The sequence below is a fragment of the Neopelma chrysocephalum genome, unplaced genomic scaffold, assembly GCF_003984885.1.
Source record: "Neopelma chrysocephalum unplaced genomic scaffold, ASM398488v2 Primary Assembly neopelma1_100, whole genome shotgun sequence".
Classification (NCBI taxonomy): domain Eukaryota; kingdom Metazoa; phylum Chordata; class Aves; order Passeriformes; family Pipridae; genus Neopelma; species Neopelma chrysocephalum.
In genome coordinates, this window is record NW_020897763.1 from 4310690 (window position 1) to 4323859 (window position 13170).

A 13170-nucleotide genomic window follows, 5' to 3' on the forward strand; every position below is an offset into this window, starting at 1 on the left:
AGGGATTCTGTGTCTAGTCATGGAATGACTGGCCAGACCCAGCCTGGGGCAACCCCTCCAGTCCATCCTGAGGCTGCAACACCGTCCCTCTCTTAGCTTGGACTCATGGCTCCTACAATGAATTTTTAACAGCAGAGGGGCCAAGACATACCCCACACATGGGGACCGCCAGAGAAGCCCTGGCTCCATCACAGGCTTGATCCTGCTCCATTCTGCATCACAGCTAGGGCTGGCTCTTTCTACATGTATTTCCAATCCATAAATTACCGGATTGTGATCCAAATCCTGGTCCCGTCGCAAAAAACCCTCTTGCCAGAAGACAGGGGCACCTCCAGCCAGAGGCTTTGCTGGGGCTGGACCCATCCCTGCATCCCTATCTTCCCTATGACACTTCCTTCCAGACACCAGGGACAGCTTTTACAAGCTGAAAGGACACAAATATTTTCCCAGATTATTTATCTTCTGAGGAAAGGGGGGAAATTCCTGTCCTCCCCAGCTGGCGATGAGCAGATGAGGGGTGGACAGAGTCTAGGGCTCCCCCAGCCCTGCTGGAGATCCAGCCCCACACAAGTAAGGGCAGGATGCAGCGGGGCCAGAGCAGGGAGGATAAATAAAGTCCGGCTTTGCCGTCCTGGCTGGTGGCCACTTCCAACACAAAGTACATTCCGGTCTGGACGTAACGAACTGTACCAGCCTCCGCCGGGGAGGGCGGATGGCTGGGGGTGGCTGGGGCTCCTCGCCTGCCCCACTCGAACGGGGGTGTCCGGGTGGGAGGGTGCAGGCTGGCACCTCTCTTCTGGGTTGGGTGCGGGCGTGGCGAAGGGTGCAATACCCTCGAGGACGCTCAGCAGCCAGGCTGTGCCCCGCAGTGGAGATGCTCCTGCTAGAGGGATCTGAGGCCCGAAAACACTCCGGGGAGATTCCCCCCGGGTGCCCTAGTGCTTGCTGGGTGCCCGGGGAGCCCTGGGTTCGCGGCACACCCGGCAGGGACATGTACAAGCAATCCTCGGGCCAGTGCTACGGCTGCGTCCCCCCAAGTCCCGCCGGCAGTTCCCGGGGCTTCGCCCCCGACCTCAGCCCCACCACCCCCGGGAGCCGCAGCCCGGGAGCCCGGAGGAGCCGCCGGGGCCGGGCCGGGCCCTGCCCCTGCCGGGAGCAGCACCGGGCGGGCGGGCGCGGTGCCAGGGCTTGGCGTGGGGACGCGATGTACCGGCCGCGGGAGCTCCGGGAACAGCCTGACTCAGCGGCGGGAGGGGGCGGGGGAGACGGGGGGAGGCGACCGGGCAGGGCCACTGCGGGACCTCCAAGCGGCTGGTCCCGCTCGGGTCCCCTGGCTGGTGAAGACCGGTGTGGCCCCCGGCATCACCCCCGCATTCCCCCAGCGTTCCCCCCAGCAATGCCCCTGGCATCGCACGCGGCATCAACCCCCAGCATCACCCCTAACACCCCTTTCAGCATCCCCCAGAGTGCATCCCCAGCAATGCCATGCCACACTAGGTATCCCCCCAGTATCTTCTCTCCCACCTATGGGGCTGGCTCGCTACCCCAGCCCCGCTCACTAGCATTTCAGGGAATTTAATGCTAAAAATACTCATCAAGGGGGATCCGAGCTTGACACCACCCCCACAAAGTGGCTGTGGCAAAGCACCTACTGTTGAGCTCTCACGAGGCTGAGGCAGCCCATCAGCCTCCCCCCTCCCCACATCCCTGTATTGCGCTAATTAATTCTTCCAGCAGGGCAAATTATTCAGTCTGAGGATTTTTCCACTTGTGCCCTGCTGGACAACATCATGAGGGGCTCATGGAGGTGTGTGGGGTGCCTGGATGTCCTCCAGGGCCACCTGAGCTGAAAGGCAGAGCTGGTGTTCGACACCCACCCAAATCCCCTGGGCCCACAGCTAGGGGGGGATCAAAGAGGGCAGAGATGGACAGTGAAAACCTGGCTCAGATTTAGGAAAATCCAACTGGGAGTTGTGGGAGTCATAGGATTAGGCCCCCCCATCCCCATTGTGCCTCACAACTTGGACCTGCCATGGGGACTTTGCTGCTGCGGGCACAGGTTGAGGTGTCTCATGTCAGCACAGGGTGGTGCGGGCAGACTGGGGTATCTCCCTGAGGATTTAGGATTTCCCAAGCCCCTGGTGCTGGCTGGGGTGTCCCACACCCTGCAAGGATGTGATTCATCCCCACGGCTCCTGCCTTGTGCACGTAGTGGCCACCTCCAGCCAAAAGCCACCTTGGGATACCATGAGAGGGGCCACTGGCCCCCTGGATTGCACCAGTCACTGCTTTGCCATGCCCCAACCGACACTGGGGGGAAAAGGCATACAGAGGGGGAAACAAAACCCAGAACCAAGAGCAAGCAGGCAGCCCCAGATACCTCTGTGCACCCCCAAACACCTCTGTGCACTCCCAGATGCTTCTGGGCAACCTCTCAGGCACAAGCAGCCCAAGTCTCCCCTAAAGCACAGGCATCCCCAGTGCCCTCCAACCTAAATCCCAGGAGCCCCTCTGGCCCAGCTGCACCATTAGTCCCATCATCACACCTGTCTGCAGCAAACTGGGGTATACTGGGGGAGGGGGAGGCATGGAATTAGGTTGTGCCTGGGGTCTTACCCCCCCAAAATCACTGGCCCAAGCTGGATGCTACAGGGCTGCTGCCTGTCTGAACTCCACTATGGGGGCCAGGGGCAGCTCAACACACACTTTCTTTCTTGGAGTGTTTTGCAAGGCTGGGAGTAGGGTATCTTTGCTGGGGATGTCTGCAAAGCTGGGCGTTGTGTGGGCACACCACTGGAGATGCAGTGAATTGACGGTGCAGGGACTCCCTGGGAGGGGCAGAGAAGGAGCATCAGTGCATCTGTGCAGAAATTAAAAAGAAATGAAGAAGAAGAAGAAGAGGCGGGAGAAGAGGAAGAGGAAAAGATGTTTTGGAAAAAAAACAGAGTTAAAGCAGTGCAGACAGAAGAGGTGAAGGCCAAGGGCTGGCGGAAAGGGGGGAGAGAGGGGGGAGGGGAGCTCAGCTGAGCGAGAACATCCTGTACCCTCGAGTAACAACAGCCAGGGCAGGCGGGGGAGCACAGGGGAGGCAGGAAGGGGGGACACTCAGGCCAGTGGAATGTTCCACACACCTCCCCTGGTAAGCGGGGCACCCCATGGGTGAACAGGAGGGGATGGGGTTTGACAGTGGGGTGCAATCCTGATGATGGGGTGAGGCTGGGAAGGGTCTTGGGCTGCACTCCACCCCAACATCCCTTCAGTCTCATACTCCTCATTGCTTTTTAACCAAGGAGGGTTAAACCCCATGCATTGAGGGAGAAAGGAGTACCCCAATGCTTGTTTCTCTCCATTACCCAGTGTGAAGTAAGGTCCCTGTTGGGGGGCTGCATCTCCCACATGTCCCCCCACAAGGAACCTTGCTGCAGCAAAACCTGCCTGCACAAGGATGCCCTGCTCATATCCCCCTTCCCAACTTAGGTTGCCCCTACGCTAGTGTAGGGTCCCCCTGTCCCCAGGGCTGGCAGCACCCCACATACGCCCAGGGGTGCACTGATGAGGACATTGACCTGGTGGCCTCTTGCCAGGGCCACCATTACGATGAGAACAAGACTCTCAAAGCTTTCACCACCCACCACAAGTTTAAAATTAAAATCCAGGTCAGAATTTTCTCCTGTAGCTCCACTGAGCCAAACTTTCAGGGACCAGAAGGTCCCCACGCTGCCACAGTGGGGACCCTCCAAGCTGTGCCACCCTCCCAGATGTGTCCCTGGTGCTTCTGCAGGTTCAGATCATCAAGCTGCCAGTCACCCTTTTCCTGAAAAAAAGTTTCCTGCAGCACCTTCTCAGCTGCAAGGTATGGCCCCCAGGCTTTGTGGCCTCCCCAGCTGGTGCAGAGCCCCTTGGGGCAGTGGGAAGCAGCACTGTGGGTGCCTGATTGTTGCTGTGCCCCCAAGGATGGAAAAACATGCATGAAATCTGCATCAGAAGCCAAGAACACCCTCTCTGATGACCCCTTCATCTCCTGCTCCCTCCTCAGCTCTACCAGATGGGTGCCTCCTCTTCCTCATCCTGCTGTAGTACATCTGTGCTCCCTCCCCATGCCCAAAACGCTGACTCCAAGCTGGGCATCACACCCTGCAGGCTACCCTGCCCAGGGCACAGCTCTGCCAGGGTCAGGGCTTAGGGGATTTGCCACCTCATTGCGAGCCAGGGCTGCTCCCAGCACCATCTCTTCCCAGGTCCATCCTGAATTCCCAAAGCCCCTGCACATCTTTCAGCCAGAGAAGATACTCTACAAGATGCTGATGGAGGTGCTGGATGAGGGTCTCCGATGGCATTTACAACAGCTGCCCATACAAGGTTCTTTTCAGGAAGGACTCCCACCTGGCTGACCTCTCACCTCCTGGCCACATCTGCTCACCCTGAGGAGGAGGTGCAGGCATGTTCATCCAGAGCCCGCAGTGTGGCATGACATGGGAGGTGGACATGACCACCAAACACCCTGAGCACCCACTTCAACACCCCCTGCAAGTTCCTCTTCCCTAGCAACAAACCTTTTCTAGGAAATGTTTCCAATCAGAGCAGCCACAGCAGGAAATAAAACAAGTCCAGCACAACCAAAGTAGCTCCCTCACATCCTGGGGCTGCTGCATCTTCCCCTCCCCTGCACCCCCTTTGCTAACACTCCCCCTGAGCAGAGCTCACCCCATGGCTCTCTGCTGACCTAGACCAGATTATTATATGATTGCACACACATATAGGTAAAGCTATCATGTTCCTGTGGCTTTTTCCAGGACCTTCTGACCCTGTTGTCCCCATCCCGGGCCAGGGGGTCTGCGCCGAGTGAAAACGCTGGCTTGTAGCTCAGCAGAAGCTGCTCTTTATTCAGATTCTCCCACAGCCAGATCCAGGCATCCCTGGGAAGGGGAAAGGCAGGGACTCCATGGGGTCTCTTTCTTCACCATCACCTGTAGAAGCCCTGGGGGTCCTTGCAGACACCGAAGTTGGTGTTGGTAATGGAGCCCACGATGGTCTTATCAGCATCACAGGTCAAGCCACTCTCACAGGGACACTTGTAATAGACCTCATAGATGTTCTGCAGGGAACCAAGACACAGTGCAGTGTGGGGACATGCCCCCATCCCCAGCCACCCCTGGGAGCAGAAAAGTACATACCCTTGGGGTGCATTCCTGGAACTCAGCTGCCTTCGGTGCACATCGAGCCAGGCTGAGGCCACTGGTCCGGTGGCAGCAGCCGCTCTTGCACTGGACACTCTGCAGGCACAGCTCCCCAATGTCCTGCATGACAAGGCAGGGCTTGAGCACCAGGTCCCTCTCTGCCCCCCTTTGATCCCTCCCTAGCTGTGGGCCCAGGGGGTTTGGGTGGGTGTCAAACACCAGCTCTGCCTTTCAGCTCAGGCTCAGCACTACTGCCAGCATGCCTGAGTCTCCCAGACTGCAGCATTTCCTCAGTCTGGCCCAAAATGCCACCCACTGAAGTGCTGTTTTTGTGGGGCTCATGGGAGCAGGGCTGAGACACCACAGGAAAGCGTCTCCCTTCCCCAGTCCCTGTGAGCCACCCAGGGTGGGGGTTCTATCTGGCTCAGGCAGCTGAGACCTTCAGTCTCATCCGCTCTATGACTTCCCTATTCCTTTACACAGCTGCTTTTCCGGGCTCCAAGATCCCTCACAACTCTGGAAAACCCAGCATGTCATCCCCACCTGCCTCAGTTTTCCCAGACACGATAAGTTTTGCTCTTGATGTCTGCATCCATCATCCTGGGGGTCCCTCACATAACTGCTGCCAGAGGCCAAAGCACCGCAGACACCTCCAACACTCCATGCACTGTGTGCCCCATTGCAGCACTGGAGCAACCCCCACTGTGCCAAGATCATGGTTAGTCTCCTCTTACCAAGTTGAAGATGAGCCCTCGTTCCTGCTGTGCTGACAGGGCTGGGGCCAGGAGCATCAGGGCCAGGAGCAGGCAGGCAGGCACCACGTTGGCCATGGTGGGCTCCCTTGTGCCTCCACCATGGGGCCAGCAGGTGTTTTATAGCCAGTGTCTCCATCAGCTGACGTGGCCGCTCCTATCACATCTCAACTCGTGGCATTAGGGCAGTGCTGCACCGCCCAGGGCAGGGAAACAGTGATGCCTGTGCTACCAATGCTACCAGCTCCCATTCCCAGGTGACTGTCCCTTGCTGGCGATGTCAACCTGCCCTTTGGCAGCTCCTTTGGCCAAAGTGAATGCAAAGTAACGACACTCCTATGCTTCCAGTCCTCCCTCCTCTCCCTCACCTTGGCAACAGCAAGTTGTAGAGCTGAGGTTCTCTGAAATGCCCTCCTTGCTGGGCTCTGCTGGGGGGTTCCCAGGCAAAGTGAGGCCTGGTGCCATGGCAGGAGCTCTGTTCCATGAGAAAGTGCCTGTCACCAGATCCTCCATCACTCAAATGGTATGATCACAGATGCCAAGAAACCCAAGCAATACAAGAGAGAGCTCAGCCCCCTGCAAGCATCCTGCTGGCCTTTCTCAGTGCTCCAGAGCTCACCAAGGTCCCCAGCCCATGGGCCAGAACCTCACCCTGCCCTGCCAAATATTTGCTCTATGTTTAAGTGCTTGGGGGCTGTAGCTGATGAAAGGAAAACAGCCCTGTGAACAGCACAGCTTTTCATGCTTGGCTGTTCCCAGCAATGATTAATGGCCAGGCAGCCCTGACCTTTGACAGCTGCAGGGGTGATGCCGAGAATGACGCTGGCTATGGCTGTCGCTGGCGTGTGGCATCCAGTCCTCATGACAGGAGCTGAACCTGTGTGGTCTCTCGGAATGTGAGGCAGATGTGGCTCCTGGAGAGAGGTCCCAAGGTGGCTGCAAGTGCCTGCAACCTGTCAGGGCAGGCTCTAGGGCTGCCCATGCTCCTCTGGCATGGGGACATGGGAATATGGGGATTGGGCAGAGACCTGGCCCTACCACAGGTGATGGCTAACACTCTGGTGTGTCCTCGTAGCAGGATGAGCCATTTCCCTTTCCGCAGTGAAACTGTGGGGATGGTCCCCTGCCTGCCTGCAGCCCCAGTCAGCCCTGGAGCTGATGGTGATATCTGAGTTTTGAGATGCAACAAGAACTAACAATTTTTACAGCGGAATGTACCATAGAAACTACATATAGCTGAGCCAAGTGATTTAAAGGGGCTAACCAAGCAAAGTAAAGAAATAATGAAGAAGGGAACTGAGACAGCCAGCCAAGCAACACCCTGTTCCTCTATAACCAGGTGTATTGTCTTGAAGTTCATAAGGCAGTTACTTAGAACTTTGGGGGTTTCAGACATAGACAACCAACAGAGATCAATGAAGCCCCTCAAAGACCTTATAAGGATATGTATGCATGCTAAAAAGCGTTGAGAAATGTCATAAATATGCAACAAGAATGCAGGGAACGAAAAATGAATAATCATGTAACGCTGACATATAAGCTGTAGTGAAGATGACACCTCTGTGTGCACTTCGATGAACTGATTCCCAGGGCAGTGCTGTGATTATACAGCGCATTGTAATAAAGAATGCCTGGCTTCTAAAACTCACAAATTGACTCTTACAGGTTTCTTTAAGAGCCAATTTTAGGCTACAATGGGGGGGGTCAAAGGGCCTGCAGTCCATCACCCCAGTGATGCAGCACCCTACGTACTCCCCACCAGTGGGGGAAGACCCTTGTGACATGGGCTGGGAGGCCGGAAGGGAGCAGCCAAGGAGGCACAGAATTTGGGACATATCCTAGGGCACACAGCAGAGCCCGGTGGGATCCCAAGGCTAATGGCACAGCCCTTGGCACATTCTGGGGCACATACTGGAGGGCAAGACACATCCCAGAGTGCATCCCAACATGCATCCTGGGGCATGTGGCGCATCCTGGGACACATCCAGGGCTACACAGTGCAGCCCAGCACATCCTGCCACACATCCTGGGTGTGCATGGCACATTGCAGGACACACAGCACGTTTCTGGGGGCAAGGCGGGGGATAGAGTGCACCCCTGAGTGCACAGCAGGGCACGGGGTGCACTCTGGTGCACAGCCCAGGGTACGTCGCAGGGCAGATCCTAGGGTGCACATTGGGGATATTTGGCTTATCCTAGGGTGCATGGTAGGGCATACGGTGGAGGCAAAGGGCAAATCCCGAGAAAGCATTCCAGGGACACAGGGGATACCCTCGGGGCACAAACCGGGGGCCCATCCCAGGAGCGCATCCCGCGACCGCACTTGGAGCCGCGCCGCCTGCCTCCCGCCGCGCCCTCCCCGGCTCAGGGGGCGGGGGTCGTGCCGGCTCCTCCCGGGTCCTCCGCGGCTCGTTGGGGGTGTGGGGGAGGTCTCACCGCCACCGCTCCCCGGGGCGGTCCAGCCGCTGCCGCCGCCGCCGCCGCCGCCGCTGCCGGGCGGGCGGGGCCGCGCCGGGCGCCCCGGGAGCGGGGCAGGACAGGGGCCCCGCCATGTCCAAGCTGCTGCCGGCTCAGGAGGCAGCCCGGATCTACCATACCAACTACGTGAGGAATGCGCGGGCCATGGGAGTGCTCTGGGCCCTCTTCACCCTCTGCTTCTCCATCCTGATGGTGGTGACCTTCATCCAGCCGTACTGGATCGGCGACAGCATCGACACGCCGCAGGCCGGCTACTTCGGCCTCTTCTCCTACTGCATCGGCAACGCGCTCACTGGGGAGCTCATCTGCAAGGGCAGCCCCCTCGACTTCGGCACCATCCCCTCCAGTGCCTTCAAAACTGCCATGTTCTTCGTAGGCATATCCACCTTTCTCATAATTGGCTCCATCCTTTGCTTCAGCCTCTTCTTCTTCTGTAACGCAGCCACCGTCTATAAAGTGTGTGCCTGGATGCAGCTGGCAGCAGGTGAGCAGGGCTGGGGCGATGCACGGGAGGGGCCGGGAGCTGCCCGTGATCCGACCAGAGCCGTTTTTCCCTTTCTGCCCCCACCTCGACCCTGCTTGGAGCGGGGCTGGCCTGTAAAGAGACACCTGTGTCACCTTCATGCCATTTGCTCTCCCTTACTGGTTACCAGTGTGGAGTTTGTAGTAAGTAAAGCCTGTCAGAGCAGCTGAGACACAGCAGACTCACTGCATGTTGGGCGATGCGTCCCCTGGGTGCTGCTGCTGCAGCAAAACCGCATGGCACCTACGGCCCGGCCCCGGCTTGGCTCCACTTACCTGGAGGAGCTTCCCTCCAGCCAGCGCTCCTGCTCAGCCCCACCGTGCAGCGAGGGTGTGGCTTTGGGAGTATCAGTTTGAGAGCACAAAAACCCCGCAGGGCTGGGGCATGGAGCTCCCTGCTGTGTTTGGAATCCTGAAGGAATTAACCAGGGAGACAGTGATAACATTTGCTGGGCTATTTTAATAACTCCGTGAGCTCAGGGAATAATGTACTAGGAAGATGGAAGAGGAGGAGGAGACTGACTGTATGACTTGGTGCCATCACTCGCATTTTCCCTCTTTTCTGCTCACCCCTGTGGATCTCCAGCCTTCCCCACCTCTCTCCCAATGCACTTGAGACACCTGGTAACCCAGCTCCTGTTTTTGATCAAAGCCTCAGCTGAAACCCAACCCAGCCCTTTGCTGCTCCTGAATCATTCATGCCACAGCTCCCATGGAAGGGACAGCCCAGCTGACACCCTGTGAGACGTCCATCAGGGTTTCTGCAGCTTCCAGCTAAAGAAGCGAGCTCAAGCAAAGATTTAGATAAGAGGCTTGGGGCAGCTCAGCATCCCGGGGAGCTGAACTGGAGGAGGGAAAGGCTTTACTGTGGTATTTGGGGCTTTTACCTGTATTTTTTTTGTTCTGAATGGGGGAAGAGAAACATGTCACAGGCAGAATTTTAGGAATTACTTTACAAAGGGGGTGGGCTTAGAGAGGATTCACTTCCTGGCCTTTGCTGTGCACCAGGGTGCATTTTCACAGAAATTATTTCATTCCAGCTTTCCCCATTTCTCTGTGCCTCTCCTCTCAGTTAGTTACAGGGAAGATTAATTAAATACAGAATAAACCAGCTGCTTTTCGATGAAGAGGAATCTTCCCTGCAGACCAAGGAAGCTGCCTGCTCGCCTTGCTGCTCGCTTGTCCCCAAGCCAAGGAAAAAGAAAACATCGGCAAAGGACAAAGCAACTGCCTCAAAAGTGTTTTCTGTTTTACTGAGCACCCAGTGACAGAGAAGAGGCACTGGTGTGGGGCAAGGTGCATCTCACTGCTGCAGGAGGCTGCAGATGTCCAAGAGGGGCATGGACAAACATCTGCTTGTCCAGAGGTCCCACCATGGGGTTGTTTCTTGTGTGAGAGGAGTCAGGACCAGCCCTGCATCTGCACCAAAACACATAAACCACGAATTACTTCCATGCTCTGCACCAAGATAACCGTGGAGGATGTGAAAGGCCTCTGTTAATCATGTCCCAAAGCCTTATAGATGAACTTGTCTCTTATCCCAAGCCCACTCACTTTTCTTGTCCAGTAAATACAAGAGTTTTTCTGGCATGTTGGGAGGGAAAAAAAAAAGTACTTCCAAGGTTTTGGGACAGGAGCTTCAACAGCCTGCCAGCACCGAGGTTGTTGCAACTCTTGTGGCAAAGCTGCAAAGGTGACCTGAGGGCCCAGGGGCCAGGCTGGATCAGCTGTCGAGGTCGTGGGTGCACTGAGAGCAGTCACAGGAGGAGCTGATGTGTTGTGGCTGGGCTGGAACCACCACAGCTGAACAAGCAGAATTAATCTGCCTGCAAAGCTGCTGCTAACACCAGCTCTAACTTAGCAAACCCTAAGCTGAAATCAGCTACTCGCAGGGTGCTAGGAAGGTTCTCCATCTTGCACAGACTAAACCTATTCCAGTTTTGTTTGGAGAAAACATTCCTTTGAAGTGACATGGCCAAGGATGCATGCAGAGGCAGGAAAGACGTTGCCTGGGCAACACAGTGATGGGATATGCTGGTGCAGCATGTCCTTGACTTGTGGGAAGGCAGCATACTGTATCCTGCTCCTCCCCAGCTGTGGAACAGAGCAGAGCCCACAGTGATGGGCAACCACAGGGCCCCTTTAAGCCTGGCAAACCAGTCTCTAGTGCCTTATCTGTTTGTAATGCTGCGTTTGCAGCCATGCTCCTCCACCTCCCAGTATCAGCTCAGGACGCAACTTGTGGCCACTGTAATGTCTCCCAATGGCAACGTGTGTCCCTCTCCCTGCAGCTACTGGGCTGATGATCGGCTGCCTGATCTACCCTGACGGCTGGGACTCGAGCGAGGTGAAGCGCCTGTGTGGGGACAAGACAGACAAATACACACTGGGTGCCTGCACCGTGCGCTGGGCCTACATCCTCTGCATCATTGGGATCCTCGACGCTCTCATACTGTCCTTCCTGGCCTTTGTGCTGGGGAACCGGCAGGACAACCTCCTCCCATCCGATTTCAAAGTGGAAAATAAAGGTAAAGACAGCTAGGGCTGAGCTCTGGGGTCCTGTCCTGCTGCAGTGTTTCAACCACTCAGCTCATTGCTGTTATTTGGGAGGATGCTGGCTTCCTTCCTGGCATAGTCATCACACTGCTTCATAGGGATGGAGAGCCAGCAGCAGGCAGAAGACTGATGGAGAACAAGGCAGGAGCCCAAATGGACCCGTACTAACTTTCACAGGCATGGGGCTTGCTCCTCATCCTGTTTTAAATTGTTTTCTCCCTTTTTGAAAACAAATCTGTAAAACACACCCAGTACTTTCAGTTTTATACCACACCCCATTAACACTGTAATTATCTTTTTGTTTTACAGAGGAGGGAAATGACTGACAGAGCTCATTACCACGTAAGTGATATCCACAGACTTTTAATGTTTCTTCCCAGCATACATAATGTTGCTGTTGTATTCTGATTACTAAACGATTGACAACTGGTTTTGGTGCTATAGTCACATTGGTTTTATTTGTGGTTAGAAAGGAAATAGTCTTTGCTTTGCATCCCAGAACTGGGAAAACATAAACCCTTGCCCAATGATGAAATAACACAAGCTTAAAATTTGAAGTCATACTCCATTTGGCAACAACTGACTTATTCTTTTTGTTCCCAGGGAGACCCAGAGCTCTTCTTTCATCAGCTCTTTTCTTTAAAGTGACTTTTCTAGGAGATTTAAACTTATCTAATTCTGTGGATTTTCTACAGCTGTTTTCTTCACCCATGAGGCTGCTCTTGGCTCACAGCTCTCGTGGAGTTTATTTGATGGGAAAAGCCCAAACTGGACATGGGGTTTCTGAGTCCATCAGCAAGAGGGGTCCTGGGCACGAGGGGAGTGACAGTGATTTGCTGCTTTTTTTGTGGGGTTTGTACACCTTCTTTCAAGGAAATTACTTATGAATAAAAAGTAAAATAAAAATCAGTGTTTTGGATTTTGTGCTAGTCTGCTCAGGGCAGAGGAAACCCTCTGTCATGTCCCAGACTGCACTTTTACTTGAAAAATATGATGACAGCCAATTCCTATCGGAGCAGTGAATCAGTTTCCCACTCTATGCAACAATAACCAAAAGGGCACTTTCCTGGGAAAAGAAAAACCAAACAACAAAACCAAAACCCAATCTGCTGGGCTGTAGCAGGCCTGTAACAGCACCTGCAAACCACAGCAGATGGTGCCAGTCACTGCACCACCCCATTAACTTGATTTAGCCATCATCTCTCATCCCATCCAACACCCGCCCACGGCAGCCTGTGGCACAGTCCATTTCTGCAGAAGATAAAGCAGAACATTATCCTGTCCAGCTCTTACCTCGTCAGAACCCAAAATTAGCCTGCATTATTTTAATTTCTACTTGCTGTAATTTGTTGGTTCCTGTAGCAGTCAATTCAATTCAGTTCCAACAAGTACCTTCCAATTTTATGTTTCCTTCTAAAAAAGTGTCTGGGAAGGTTTTGTTAATATTCTTGGCTAGGGAAGACAGCAGAGATACGACAAACTTAAAGAAAAATGTATTTTAGAATGGAAAAATTCCAGCAGAGTTGTCCTGCAATTTATTACTTTTCCCCCCTTTTTGAAACAGATCACAATGCCAGCAACAAAATTCTCACCTACACTGTCTCCCTCTGTCTCATTCTGGAAATCACTCACTAGTGAACCAAATTTCATCCATGGGCCACTGACTCAGAAAGAACAGACTTACA

At 54.8% G+C, this 13170-nt stretch overlaps 2 protein-coding genes across 3 annotated transcripts; one reads left to right on the forward strand and one right to left on the reverse strand.

Annotated features, from left to right (window-relative positions):
• Positions 1-4878: 4878 nt before the first annotated feature.
• On the reverse strand, positions 4879-8512 carry CLPS (colipase). Of its 2 annotated transcripts, none has more exons than XM_027695010.1 (3): positions 5912-8512; positions 5175-5297; positions 4879-5071 (listed from the first exon to the last, which is right to left on the reverse strand). In XM_027695010.1, the coding sequence occupies exons 1-3, from the start codon at positions 6005-6007 to the stop codon at positions 4964-4966; spliced, it is 327 nt and encodes a 108-aa protein (XP_027550811.1). In that variant the 5' UTR covers positions 6008-8512; the 3' UTR covers positions 4879-4963. The 2 variants fall into 2 exon arrangements, with proteins under 2 accessions (XP_027550811.1, XP_027550810.1); XM_027695009.1 differs by having other exon boundaries at positions 4879-5095.
• Positions 8443-12404, forward strand: LHFPL5 (LHFPL tetraspan subfamily member 5). The gene is made up of 4 exons (XM_027695007.1): positions 8443-8891; positions 11221-11457; positions 11795-11827; positions 12089-12404. Exons 1-3 carry the CDS (start codon positions 8480-8482, stop codon positions 11809-11811), a joined length of 666 nt encoding a protein of 221 aa, XP_027550808.1. The 5' UTR covers positions 8443-8479; the 3' UTR covers positions 11812-11827; positions 12089-12404.
• The last annotated feature ends 766 nt before the right edge of the window (positions 12405-13170 follow it).